Below are 14,085 nucleotides of genomic sequence, written 5' to 3'. Positions count from 1 at the left end.
TTATTTGTTTTTGAGAGAGAGAGAGAGAGAGAGAGAGAGAGCGCGCGTGAGCGAGCATGAGCATGGAGGGGCAGAGAACCTGAAGCAGGCTCCAGGCTCTGAGCTGTCAGCACAGCTGGGGCTTGAACTCATGAACCATGAGATCATGATCTGAGTTGAAGTCGGACATTCAACCGGCTGAGCCACCCAGGTGTCCCTACAGGACTGTTTTTGATGGCAAAGTGGGAAATAACAGAAATCTAACAGAAGAATAAATAAATGCATTATAGGTACTTTCATATTATAGAGTATTATGCAGGAGTTTAAGAGGACCAAGTAACTATGTCTGTGCTGACATACATTTCTAAAGCATACTATTGATTGAAAAAACCCAGCTGTTTTAAAGTAATTCAGGTATCATCTAGTAATGTTAACATTTTTAAAAAATATCACATATAAAATGGGACCCTAAGTTTTCTCAGGGTACATAAATACATGTACAAACATACAGAACAGGGCCTGGAAAGAGGCACATGATACTGACAGAAGTATTCCCGTCTGGGAAGGAGGCCCAGAACTGTACTAGGGGTTGTGCTAAAGAGTTTTTAGCTGTACCTGTGAATCTTCCACAAGAAGGCTGTTTTAATCTATTGCTTCTGTAATTAAAATGAAATCTAAAGAAACTAAGAGAAGTAACTGAAGACATCTGCAGGTAAGGAGGAGCGGGGGCGGGGCCACCTCAGGATCTAGAGAAAGGAACTCAGGGTCATGGATGAACATTTTCGGTAACTTGTACGCCTCTCCTTTGGGAAGGCGGACACCTCTCCTCAGAAAAAGCCAAACAGAACTTATTCCATGTTGGAAGTTTTCGTTTTCGGTGATGCTCCAGGTATCGGTGAGGCTCTGGGTGGTGATGTGCACACGTGCGGGCAGGTACGGACGCACTAGTGAAAAGCAGTCCCATGAGGAAACGGAAACCTACAGGGAACCGGGATTCTCGGGGGAAGACGAGGCTTCGCTGGCCTTCGGTTGTCATGGAAACAGACAACATCAGAGGAGGGAACTGTAGCTTCTCCTGGCATTTAAAATAATATCATCATGTGTTTCCTTTTCCTTCTTACATGAGGCCTCTTAAGAAACCTGCCACAATATGAATTTGAAACCAGCTCCGAAGACAGATAATGTTGTCTTGTTGTGTGTGTAACTACTAGAGAGGCATGGTTTAGTCTGAAGCATGCTTCGCAGAGGGAAATCATCTGACACCATCTGACCACAAGTAAATTGAACACACTGTGCTCAGAGTGCCAGTATCTTCAGGGGGTGAATGCAGAACTCCTGATTGAGAAACTGCCCTCAGATTATGGCTACGTCACCGACTAGGGGAAGGGCCAACGAGAGGTGACATCTGTCACACGGTCATACCTGCATTCGGTTAAGGTAGTCAATGCTGTCACTAGTCTGGCATCCCAACCTGACCCTCGTAAAAGCCTGCTGAGTCAGGCGACGTATTCCCTGGACTCACTAAGCCCAAACAGGCATCATCCTTCTTTACCAAAACGTTTTAAAATATCAATCAACCAACCTAACAAATAGTCAACTGTGAAGAAACTGTCCTGCCTCGGTTTACTCATTTTATTTAGTAAAATCTTTATTCATTAGTTTTTCTTAATGTATATTAAGGAAATACAAAACCAAACACAAAATTGAATTTTTTTGCATTAGTAATAAAGCCAGGGAAAGTGACACAAAAGCATTCATCTTTCTGGCTAAAAGAAATTGACCAGGCGGTGCTCCAGGTCACCAAAGTGGGGCAAAATCAAGTCAATCCCTCGTCCATCTCTGTGAACACTGTGAGAGCTTTTATTCCTGAGATTTCTATGGAATGGCCTCCATGCCCATGCTTTCTCCTTCCTGTATGGAAAGCTTTAAGGATGCTTGTCTGCGAAGCTCATGAATGGACATACCATGGACTTTTACGATCTCTCCAGACAGCACCATACAGAATACCAGTTACACCATGCCCAAAGCTCAGAATTCCAGAAAAGGAATTTTCTATTAGAAGGTGGTCTAGTATCACTGAACTAGCTTCAATTCTGAGGCTCAATTACTTGGGCTTCAATGTCAGCACCATCATCCACCAGCCACGGGACTCCGCTCACATTACTGTCCTCTCGGGGACTTACCTTAATCTGTGTCATGAATATGATAATGCCCATCCTCTAGGGCTATTTTGACAAAATATACGTAGAACAGCTATTCCTTTGCCTCTCAACAAATGCCTTTGGATCATAAAGTTTTAAAATTACTTTAAAAAAAAATTAAAGTGTTTTTTAAATTGCATAACAATCTTGTAAGTAACAAGGAGTGTTCCAGAACTGGAGTCAGAAATTACTAAAGCAAATGATCCTTTGAAGAAAATCACATGGCCCATCAGTAGTCACTGTTAGCAAGTGAGTCTGCCTTCATGTACAAGCACTACAGTTCTTTCCTCTTCCACAGACAGCACTGACAGGCCACTCTGGGTTACCAGTATTTACCCCTGCAGCCTGTGCAATTATGGGAAGCTGGCCCACCTCTTGTGTACTGTTTACCTTCTGGCACCTAGCCGACTGCCCGAGGCACCAGAGTGCTTAATAGGTATGTGTGAAATGAGTGCATGAAGGAAGAACAGACCAGAAGAATGGAGGAGCCAGGTGTGTGAGTGGATGACAGCTGATACCCTGTGTATCCCAAGGGCGATCAACAGCGGCGATGCCCCCTCTGAAAGATGAAGGGGTATATACCCCAGCATTAACTCAGACAACCCACGTTAGAGGTTGGGCCCCTGTACTTACTGGCTGTAGGATCTCAGTCAAATTACTTCACCTCTCTGAAGGAGCTGCCTTACTTATAGAAGGTGTCAAATGAGGTGAATGACAGGCACCTGGTCGTGTCCGACAGGCACACAGCACACACTCACGTTGGGATGCTTCCCCTGAACATTTCAGGGTTTGAACCAAATGATACCTAGGCAAAGACTCTGTTGACCTTTCTCAACAGGTAGAAATTAACTATCTCACTTAGAAACAGGCAATTCTAATGTCAAGAAAACCCTCGTGCCTTTAGGCAAGTAGTGTTAAAACTACAGGATTAATTAATTTATGTCCACTAGATACCATGGCGTTGGGGCTACAATGTGATCACTGTGTCTGTTAAGAAGAGCCCAGCTTAAAACTGTGATTTGAGTAACTAGTGTGTCTTTTCTTCTTTTAAATTTTGCAAGATTTAATAGTCAACATTCACTGACTTTCTACAAAGGGCCAGGTGTTGCGCTACGTGCTGGGATGTTTTTCTTTCTTTACAGCCGTATCTGCAAATCCTGGTGGCCCTACCCTCACCATCCAGACTTTGACCCCTTCTTCCCCCTCTGCGGCTGTTCCCTTGATTCCCATCATCTCTGACCTGGCCTCCTGCTTCCGCTCTTACATCCTACACAGCCGTGCTCAGCCCGGCAGCCAGAGAGCCTTTCAAACGAGTCAGAGTTTGGCATTCCTCTGCTTAAAACCCTCCAAATGACTCCCATTTTCACTCAGTGGCTTCCACAGCCCTCCTGGCTTGGTGTCCTGCCCCCTCTAACCTTGTCTGCTGTGACCCCCAGCTCCTCTGTCCTTGCTATGCCAAACTCCTGTGTGTATCACAATAGGAAGCATGTTTCCTTCCCCCAGATCTCTGCAGAGATGATCCCCTCACTTCCTTCAAGTCTTTGCTCAAATATCTCTTCACGAAGTCTTCCCTAACCACCCTGTATGACTGCAAGCCCACCCCTACACACGTCCAGGCCCTGCCTTGCTTTATCTTTCTGCATAGCACTTGTTGCCATCTGACCTTCCATATGCTTCCTTCTTATCTTCTGTCTCCCAACTTAGAATGGAAGCTCTAGGAGGCTAAAGACTTTGTTACCTTTTTTAATGTCTATTTTTGAAACAGAGAGAGAGAGAGAGAGAGAGAGAGAGAGAGAGAGAGTGTGTGTGTGTGTATGTGTGTGTGAGTGTGTGAGAGCAGGGTAGGGGCAGAGAGAGAAGTGGGCTCTGTGTTGACAGCAGAGAGCCCAATGCGGGGCTCAAACTCGAACTGTGAGATCATGACCTGAGCCAAAGTCAGATGCCTTACCGCCCAGGTGCCCCCTTTCTTACTTTTCTTGTTCAATGTTATATTCCCAAATGTCTCTAACAGTGCTTGACATATATATACTAGAACTCCCAAAAGACATTCGTTGGATGCCTGAGTAGAACAATAAGCAAAAGTGACAGTGATCAGAAACTTAGGATTATAATCTACAGAAGGAATGGTTGAAATTTCAACAAACAAAAAAATGTGATTGTCTTAGATAAAAATCAAGGAGTGCATATCCACAAGCAATCAGAAAAGAAGAACCTTTCTTTCAAAAAGAAAAGTAGTTAGTATAAGTGAATAATTACGGTTCTACTTATGTACTTATTGTGAAGAAGAATCGCCACTCAAGCGATGGAAGGGAGGCCAGCGTGGCCGGGCGTGGGGAGAGAATGGCACCAGACTGGGCTGGAGACAAAGGCAGAGGTGAGACCCTCCATGCATTTCAAGCATGGAAGTGACTTGATGTGCTTTGTTTTTTAAAGGCTACGCTAAGTGCTGTGCAGAGACGCAGTGGAGAAGAGGGAGGGGCCACAGGCCGGTTAGCCAGGGACTAAAATAGCTCTGGAGACAGTAGTGGCTCCTCCAAGGGCAGGGCAGCAGAGATGGCAAGAAACGCATGAGGTCTTGATACGAACAGAAGAGCTCGTAGTTATAGTTATACTGGCTGTGATGTAAGAGAAGGAGAGGGGTCAGGGGTGACTCTCAGGGTTGGGGTTTGGGTGGCCAGGTGGGCACTCCAGGAGAGAAAAGGGCAATGGATAAAAGCAGAGAGGTGGGCGAGCATGAAGTCCACAAGCCACTCGGTACCTGCCTTCCTAAAATGGCAATGTCACGAGGCACAGGTGACACTTAGGGACCACGGGACAATGAATGCTTCTTCTAAAGACAGTAGGCTCTATCAGCTGAGGAAGATGGGTGGGCTAAAGGTCTAGAGCGAGTGCATTAGGAGAGTCTGAAGTGTGCTTTCCTAGTTGGGGGGTGGGAAAGAGTTCCTGGGTTACTAGCACCCAGGAAGGGTGCTTGGGCCTCTAGGAGGGCTTCCACATACCCGTCGCTTTTCTTCAGCAGGTAGCCCTTCTTCTCGCTGCCATATTCCTTGTTGCCCTGGAGCTGATGCATGCTGTACCCTCCTTGCCGGCTCTGGGAATCCTAGAAAGGAGAAGCCACAGATCAGACCAGTGCCAGGCACACTTCTCAGATCCTTGACTCTATTCTGCCACTGGGCCTCTGTGCCCTGGTCAGGGGCGAAGAGAATTCCAGAATTCCAGAACTTTAAGAGCTGTCAGGTCCTTGCCTTTATTTCAGAGGAAACCAGGCAGGGAAACAGTCAGCAGAGTCACAGGCAAGTCTAAGGCAGAGCCGAAGGCTGGGTCCAGGACTCCTATTTCTAGTTCAGAACCCTGCTCCGTTTCCAACACACTGAGGGGCAGAACGTCCTGTGACTAGACCAGTTTACACGGGCAGCAAAGGCCAGCACAGGAAGGCAGGGAAAACTGAGGTGGCTCACACAGTGCATGCAACCTGAATGAGTTCTTCCCTCGTGTACACCTTTCCTCTTTCACGTATTCTGCTGAAACGCCCACCATAAAAAGGACCTTCTCAGCCAGGTATCGGGAACTGTTATAAATTCTGGTTTTGTAACTAACAAGGGTTCTGTAAAATAAGCTGTCAAGCATGCTCTTAATGAAAAAAGAGGATTCTCTGGCCATGGAAAGTGGATGATGTGGAAAGAGGGGGACCAGGACCAGCAGAACAAGACAGAGGCAAACCAGCTTGATCTAATATCAGGACTCTGCTGTTACTTCCCCCTCGTTTCTAAAGACTGCATGACCAGACACAGCCATTCCATTCTGAAAATGGAAGAAATAAACCAACAACCTTGAGCTGCAGAATGAGCACATGGGGTTTAGACACAGAAGTAGGACAATACATTCTCACAGAAAGTGTTGACTTACTCTCCTAGACTTCGATCAGGAAGGGCAAAGGCAACAGAGAAAAAAGGCAGAACAGTTGAAAACATAGTTAATTTCATTGATAGTCATCGCTCATGATTTAAGCACTTTTCATCACATGTAGAGACAACACCATCGTAAAGACAATTAACACCAGAACACATACCACCTTCAGAATCATGATAAACTTCAGGTGGTGGGACAATAAAACGTCCTATATTTGTCCTATATTTGTTTTACTTCAGGTTATTTGAGTCAGAAAAAACCTGCATGAAAGAACACGAGGCACACATCTCACCAAGATAAAATGGCTGACAACTTCAAAGTGTGCATATGGGGAACCAACACCTCAGTGAATCCCAAATTACTTTAGAAAACCTAAAAAGAACCAAAAATTGTAGGAGGATTCTCTTTTAGTTTTCCAAGCAAAGAGAACATAATAAAAACCCCAGTTCAGAAGTAACGCTTGAAGAACTATCTGTGTACGAGGTACCATGAGGATCAGGATGGCCTCTCTCTGGCATTTGGGATCCTTTGGACCAAACAGTACGTGCTCTGTGGATGCAAATTAGTAACAGCTGAGGAACATCTCTAGGGCGGCGCACTTCTGTGAGGCTACTCCTCACGGGATGAGCTCCGTGTTCAAAAGCATGTCCTGAATACCTAAACAGGAAGGCACTGAGGACACGGAGTGGGGCACGACCCCTGCCCCTGACGTGGGTGTTTATACACTACCCACATGTTGTACCGCTCCCTCCTGAAGGTAACTGGGTGCTGAATGCATGCTTTACTGGGCGAACAGACTCACCCTGAAGAGGTTACAAACTCGAGTCATTTTCTTAATGTGAGTCATTGCTTGGTCTTTCAGGGGCCAGACTCCCTCTGGCTGAAAGATCTTAATGGGACAATTTCAATCACCTACAGGAGGGGTGGAGAGTGGACCGGGGTCTAGGACCCTCTTCTGAAATCCTTCTATATGTTTACTTTTAATCAGGGCCCACAGCCTTGCACTCTTAGTAACTTGGCTCCCGGGTCCTCTCTGACAGGTGCTTTCAGGCTTTCTGGACGGATGATGTGACTACGGGACTGTACTACAGATCAGACGGGCCACGAGTGCGGCCTTCCTCCACCAGCACCTCCACAATGGCCTCCAACAGCAGTGACACGGTTTCTTGAAGGAGGCTGCAATGTGTCCGTAATAAAAAGAACAATCAGGATGGGAAATTAGATGGGGTGGTGGAGAATGGAGGCATGGGTGAAAACAGGAGCAGGCTGATAAATGAAATCCTAGGATCTCTCTGCTTCTACCCAATGACATCATGTGAAAACCATTTAACTGTGGATCTGGAGTCAGGGACCTTTGTCACATCTATACCTCCCCAGAACATTTAAAACAAAACGTGAAATCTCCCTGGATAAAAATTCTTATCAAAAGAATAACTCTCTTCCTCAGAACGCTTTCCACTGAACTAAACTGCTCTGTGTCTGCCCACGGAATTCCTAGGTCTGTCCGAACGCATTAGAACTATGCACCTCTGACAGCCAGTTTGCTAATCCTTAAAATAAAACAAGCTTTAAAAATAAGAGTACTTCTCTTTTTTTAAGCAAGGATCTGTATGCTAATAACTTATGAAAATTATTACATTCTAAATTTGCCTCTAAGACGTTCCTTACATACATTTATGACTAGCCTAAATAAACTTTACAGTCTGAATAACGAGCTGAATGGGCTTTGCTCTACACCGGGCAAATATGCTTTTATAGGTGAATAAAGTGGCTGATCTCCAGGCTCTGACCTCGGAAGCCTATTCCATTAAGCTGAGCAGGAAGGAAGCCATTCATTTCAGAAGTCTAGCATGGACAACCCTACATTAACTACTAATGAGTTCTAAGGCTTAAGGTAGTTCCACAAATGATTATTTCTGCACTCTGACAAATGATGGCCATTTAGCTTGCTTTTGCAGGGTGTCTAGATAAATGAAAAGAGGTTTTTCTTTTTTACGAAAATAAATCGTGGAGCATTAACACCCATAATAATTAACAAAGCAAGACGCGACGGAAGGAATGAATCAGGTCCTGAATCCTTTGACAGCATAATAAAAATCAACGTGTATTCAGGAAAGAGAAATACGAGTGAGAAATCCATTTGGACAAAAAATACAAAACTAAACTTTACACGATGAACTTAAAACCTTGGGGAAATTCCACAATGGGAGCCAAGAAATGGAAACTATGGTGATTTTTTTTTTTTTTTTAGTTCAATTACCTACTCTCTATTAGCAGTACAGACAAATCACCTTACTTTCTTATTAAAAAACTGTATTAACATATAAAATGCATTATTAAGGAGTAAAATCTCAAATCTTTTTAAACTGGAAGCGGTTACTCATTGATTTCGTGGGGTTATAGATGTTTGTGGTATCCAACGTAAAACTAACCTCTACTACGAGGCTTCATATCTCTCATGGAAGGGATACATGGAGTGGGCCAAGGTTCCCTTCTGTTTCACCTTAGTAAATACTTACTGAGTAGCTTTTGGGTGCCAGACAGTGTGGAGGGAGAGATGAGCCAAACACAGAATCTGTCAAACACCTTGCAAACCACACTATCATGGGCTAGCGAGAGAGACTCAAAATGCTGGAATTTGGAGAAAGATTTATGGGTATCATTATTAAAAATAAGATATTTTCAACCCTAAAGATAGTTGTGGAACAAGCAGTCCTCTTGGGAAGTTAGGCTACTATCAAAACTTAAGATAAATAATTTCATAGAATATCTGCCAGAAGTCAATGAAGAATTTCCCTTTTGACAAAAAAAAAACAAGTCCACCAAAAATCTGGGGATCCTATTTACAGCTCAGATTCTTGGAGCTTCCTTTAAAAGAGTCAAGTTAGAACCTGGTGGGGGCAAAGAGGTTAAATAATTTGCTGGGTGCTTTTAATTTCTCAGGTCCTTTATCAGATCAGTTTACACTCTTCTCGAATAGTAGTGCTATGGAAAGAACTCGATGGTAGATGGTCCTCCTTTCTTATTTGAGTCATTAAAAATCATTACCTTCTAAAGTTATTTTTGCAATGAGAGACAATAACAGCATGAGAATAGGATAGGCATGCTGTGAAAGATCAATCTGACTTGTAAAATACTCTGGACATGGGGCTAATGAACACTCATCATTTATTCATTTGGAATGGCGTTAAATCAAATCACGTGCATTTCATCACGTACACACTCCTTTGGCTTCTATGAACTTTGTTCTTTAGCTGCCGTGAGCAGAATACATCAATCTCTATGCGAGACAAAAAAGGGACTGAGATAGTTCTTTGTCTCCCACCCCCGAAAGCTCCCACATACAGGAAGGAAGTAATCCTATACAACAAAGCAAAGTTAGGAAGAGGTTAAGTGCATTTCGGAAAGTACAAAAACTTGCAGTTTTCTCCCTAAATAGCAATCTACCTCCTACCCCTCCTCCATTTACGTCTTTCTATTGCTTTAACATGGAGAAATCATTCAAGGAGACATGTCTCCTAGGATTTGTATGCCAGTAATAAGCACCTTCAAAAGAGGCCAGGAAACACAGGTACAGGTGCTAGCTGAGGACAACACAGGTACATGGAACACACACACGCCTTCCTGGCCACTGATGCCCATTTCCACAGGGTGGCAGGTGCCCAGGGTCACGGGCTGTGGACTTCTCTCACCTGATGAAACCCCAGAGGACTATATTCCCTCAGTAAAGAGAACCTTCCTTTGGGGTTGCTTTCACGGGTTAGTGTTGCTTCCACGTTTGAGGGGGGCTGCCTTGTTTTTGTTTTGGACTCATGAACCCCTTCAGAAATTTTAGGAATGTACAGTTTGCTGTTGTGAGGTGATATCACGAGGAAATGACAATATAAAAAATGCTGTATATTACATGATTATTATTAAATATTGCATTGAGAAACTGCACTTAAATTCAATGCGTGGTAATTTCATAATATAAACAGGCACATTTTAACCCTCCCCTAGGTAACACGGTGCTCACTATTTAGCTTACCCTTAGCATGAAGTCCACACCCTGTTGCGTGCGTCCAAGGTCGTCCGTAATTAGGCCTGAGTTTCCACCTCGGAAACCCCCTCTCTCAATTTTCCGCCCTCCTTGCCCCAAACTGTCTGTAGCCTGCTGACTACGCCAGGCAGTTTTCAACTCGGAGTCCCCTCTCTGCTGACAGCCACTCCCTGGAAGGTCTCTTGTGGCATTAACACTGCTTGCTCTCTACTACGGGATTCTGCGTCCACCTCCCTCTGGCTGCCCAGGAAAGACAGAGGCGATCTACCGAGCATGTGGGTGTGCACTTCACCCGGAGACGATGCACCACTTCTGAATTACACGTCTGCAAAGCCAGAATGGCAAACCCAGGGGCCACGGAACTGCAGCCTGGGCGTTAAGAACATCTTTTGTCTGAGGAGGGCAAGGAGATAAAGCACAGCTGTAACATGGGCGATGTGGTAGGGCTACACTTGTATCTTCTATCTCATGTGTCCCCACAACCATGGTGGCAGGAGGCTGCCGACATGCCTGTTTTGCAGATCAGGAAACCCGAAAAGGCCATCCCAGGCTACCTCATTTACACTGGAAACCCTGCTGGAAACATCTAGACCACCTACTTCTTTCTGATCAAGTTGAAGAGAGGATTTTATTAAGTCTCGGAGTGCAGTTAGCTGTTTCTTTTCTTCATCCTGGGTCTGTTTTATCTGTGACAGAAAAACATGACTTTTATCACGTATCTTTATACATTTATGAGCAGGGTTTAATTCATCCAAATATACACCAGTCATTAAACAGTTCAATTACGGAGTTGATTTCCTCATTAAACTTTTTGACACGAACTCATTTTTTTTTTTTTTTACGAACTCATTTTTTATATGAAAGGCAGAATCTTCTCATCTTATGAAAGTATCAGTGAGTTTTAAAATTAGTGAATATGCACCATGCTTTCTCATTAAATAATACATCTAGGCAAGACAATTAAATCTGAAGTACCATTTCAAACAAAGTTAAGAAATAACATTGAGTCACTTGCTTCTGGTTTTTCAAAGGGTGGTAGCAGGAATACCAGGACGTGATTAAATGGGTCAGAAGAACATGTTAAAAAGGACCAGAACCTAATGGACTAATGTATATATGAAAGTTTACCCTTTGCCCTCAGGTAAGGAACTGGTGGTACTTTTTTTAATCAGCTGGAACTTACTGCAACCTGAACCATGTTAACTATTAAAAGACAATCGGAGGGGTGCCTGGGTGGCTCAGCCAGTTACGCGTCTCACTTCGGCTCAAGTCACGTCATGGTTCGTGGATTCGAGCCCTGCATCGGGCTATGTGCTGACAGCTCAGAGCCCGGACCCTGCTTTTTGCATTGTGTGTCTCCCTCTCTCTCTACCCCTTCCCAGCTCGTGCTGTCTCCCTCTCTCTCAAAAATAAGTAAACATAAAAAAAAAAAAAAAAGACAATTGGAAAAAATACACAGCTTTGTGTAAAGTTACATAAAAATCTAAGGTATTATTTGTAACTCTGAAACCTTACTTCAACAGATGTGGGTTGTACTCATAAAAAAATACACTTTTCATATTATTTAGTACCAAGTGGTTTATGGGGAACACACTGGCCATTTCTACTCCTGCACTTAGTTTTTTTCTCAAAGAGGTTTTTGTGATTTTATTATAAAAGTGAAACCTAGGTATCAGACAAAAGAGAGAAAATACAGAACGAGCAAATAAAAAAAAAAAAATCATAAATGTGCCTACTGTGAGACAGTCTTAAGTTCTGTCCTTCTAGAGGCAAAACATCTGCAACACTGACTGCAGGGCACTCACATGGGATGATGCTACAGGCCCCCAAAGGGAGAGCCTTCTAGAAGCACTGGTTACATATCCCTGCTTTTCCTATGCCTCAAAAACATACTCTAGGATATCTGACCACTAACAACTTTGTGGTTAAACTGTTAGGTTTATACAGACACATCACTTACTCTTGCTTCTTTAAAGTTCTTCTACTACAGATTTCAAATTTCCTGATGTTTAGCTACAAAAGCAACTTAAAATGCATGTATTTTATAAAATACTTACATTATATAAATCAGCAGCCAGTTTTTCAATGTACTGTTTCAATTTATCAGCCGTTTTCAAGCCATCTTGAAAGAAACTATGATGGAGAACACCACAAATTTACCAGAAGTAGAAAAAAGAAATAAACCCTAGTCACCTGAAAAACCTAAATATATTTACTCTCTGCCCACATAAGTTACACAAAACACTGTTTTTAAAGTTTATTTATTCTTTGAGAGAGAGAAGGAGAAAGAGAGAGCACGTGCGCACAAGCTGGGGAGGGGCAGAGAGAGAGGGAGAGACAGATTCCCAAGCAGGCTTGTACTGTCAGTGCAGAGCCTGATGTGGGGCTCGATCTCATGAACCGTGAGATCATGACCTGAGCCAAAATCAAGAGTCAGATGCTTAGCCAAATGAGCCATCCAGGCGCCCCTACAGAAAACACTTATAAATGAATTTCAGTATTTTACAAAGATGCACCGACAAACAGGTCATGGGCACCATCTGACATGAGCTCGCAGCTATCACACAGACCTTGTGAATTATAGCTGTGGTCCCAACACAGTGATTTCGTGTGCATTCCCATCTATTCATAGAACCATTCTTCCTGGTTGTGCCATATTTGAATTCAAAAGAGAGAGACACACACATTAACCAGTGTTATATCCAGTGGAATATCATGAGGATGAATTAGATGTTGTAAGGAGAAGAGGGACTTTTCTAGAAACAAAGGTCTCAGGAAAGCTGGACATCTTTCAGTTCCCCAAAGACCCCCGGGTGCATGCTTGAAATCCAGGAAGTTGGATTGATGGCATCCTGCCCTGGGCACAACCGGACTGGCACCACCACACCCTGAATAATAATCAGCATTGCCATGTCACGCGCATTCACGAGCTCAGCATGCCGTGCGTTTCGGGTGTCATTTCGACAACTCCCTACAACAGCCCCAAGGACTTCACAAGCGCTTCAATCTCATCTCCATTTCAGAGGATAAGTGGAGGCACGGGCTGAGTCCCTGACTTGCTCACACAACCAGTTAAGTGGCCAAACGGGGATTCGGGGCCAGGTTCTGATTCTGACGCCCTTGCTCATGACTACCAAGCGAAGAGATTTCTTGTCTGACGCCTCCACTGAGGAGCCCCACTTGTTTCAGTGTTCAGAATTTTCTTTCCCTTCTTGGAGGCTTCTCTAACCCTGCCCCACAGTAGGTTATTTCTCCCTACGCTTCGGCTGTTGCTGTCTCCCCACTGAAGAATGAGGTCCTTGAGGATGAGGACTGTCTCATCCCTGGAACGCAGTGGGCCCAACACCAAGCAGATGCTCAGTGAGTGACTAAGAATAAGCATGACCAAGAAGTTGTAGGGCATATCTTGGGATGCATACATATCGGTACCAGAACTGGCCCTCCAACAGCGATTACCGAAATCCCACATGTTCCAAAAAGTTTTAAGGTTGACATATTCAGCTGAGAACCCTCACTAAAATAAGGAAGGGAAATACGATCTTCAGAAAGCCTTTGGCAACAGGGATGGGAGAAAGGAGAGCGTTCTGGTTAACCATGCAACTGGAGACCTACATGTAAATTCTCCTCTTCTGCCATTTGACTGTTCACCACTGCTTGTCGGGATGAAAGTTAAACTTCTTGGTAGAGAACTGAATAACATTTATATACTGGCCCCTGAACATCTTGTTGGTTTTATCTCCTACCACTTTCCTTTAAAAAATATGAACTCTAGCCATGTTACATTTTTTTTCCAGCAACTCCCCCGGCCTTTGCATATGCTGTTTCCCTGCTGAAATGCCCTTCCCCACTCCACTTCTACTGTGGCTCAGCTCAGCTGCTGCCTCCCTTGTCTTGCCTGTCCAGGGGATGGCATTTCCAGCACTGGCTATGCCCAGGCCGAATGCTAGCTTTAGAGGA

General features: G+C 44.0%; 1 protein-coding gene across 2 annotated transcripts in view; it reads right to left on the bottom strand.

Moving 5' to 3' along the window:
* ASAP1 (ArfGAP with SH3 domain, ankyrin repeat and PH domain 1) overlaps positions 1–14,085 on the bottom strand; it is a 311,284-nt gene that overhangs the window by 70,020 nt on the left and 227,179 nt on the right. For both annotated transcript variants that reach the window (XM_030304285.1, XM_030304284.1), the window contains exons 9-11: positions 12,186–12,261; positions 10,728–10,814; positions 5,180–5,280 (exon numbers count right to left, since the gene is read on the bottom strand). In XM_030304285.1, the coding sequence (XP_030160145.1) occupies positions 5,180–5,280; positions 10,728–10,814; positions 12,186–12,261 (264 nt within the window). The remainder of the gene's footprint in view (positions 1–5,179; positions 5,281–10,727; positions 10,815–12,185; positions 12,262–14,085) is intronic.

This window comes from Lynx canadensis, chromosome F2 (assembly GCF_007474595.2).
Source record: "Lynx canadensis isolate LIC74 chromosome F2, mLynCan4.pri.v2, whole genome shotgun sequence".
NCBI lineage: Eukaryota > Metazoa > Chordata > Mammalia > Carnivora > Felidae > Lynx > Lynx canadensis.
The sequence above is the reverse complement of the archived record's forward strand: the minus strand, read 5'-3'. Positions and strand labels throughout refer to the sequence as shown.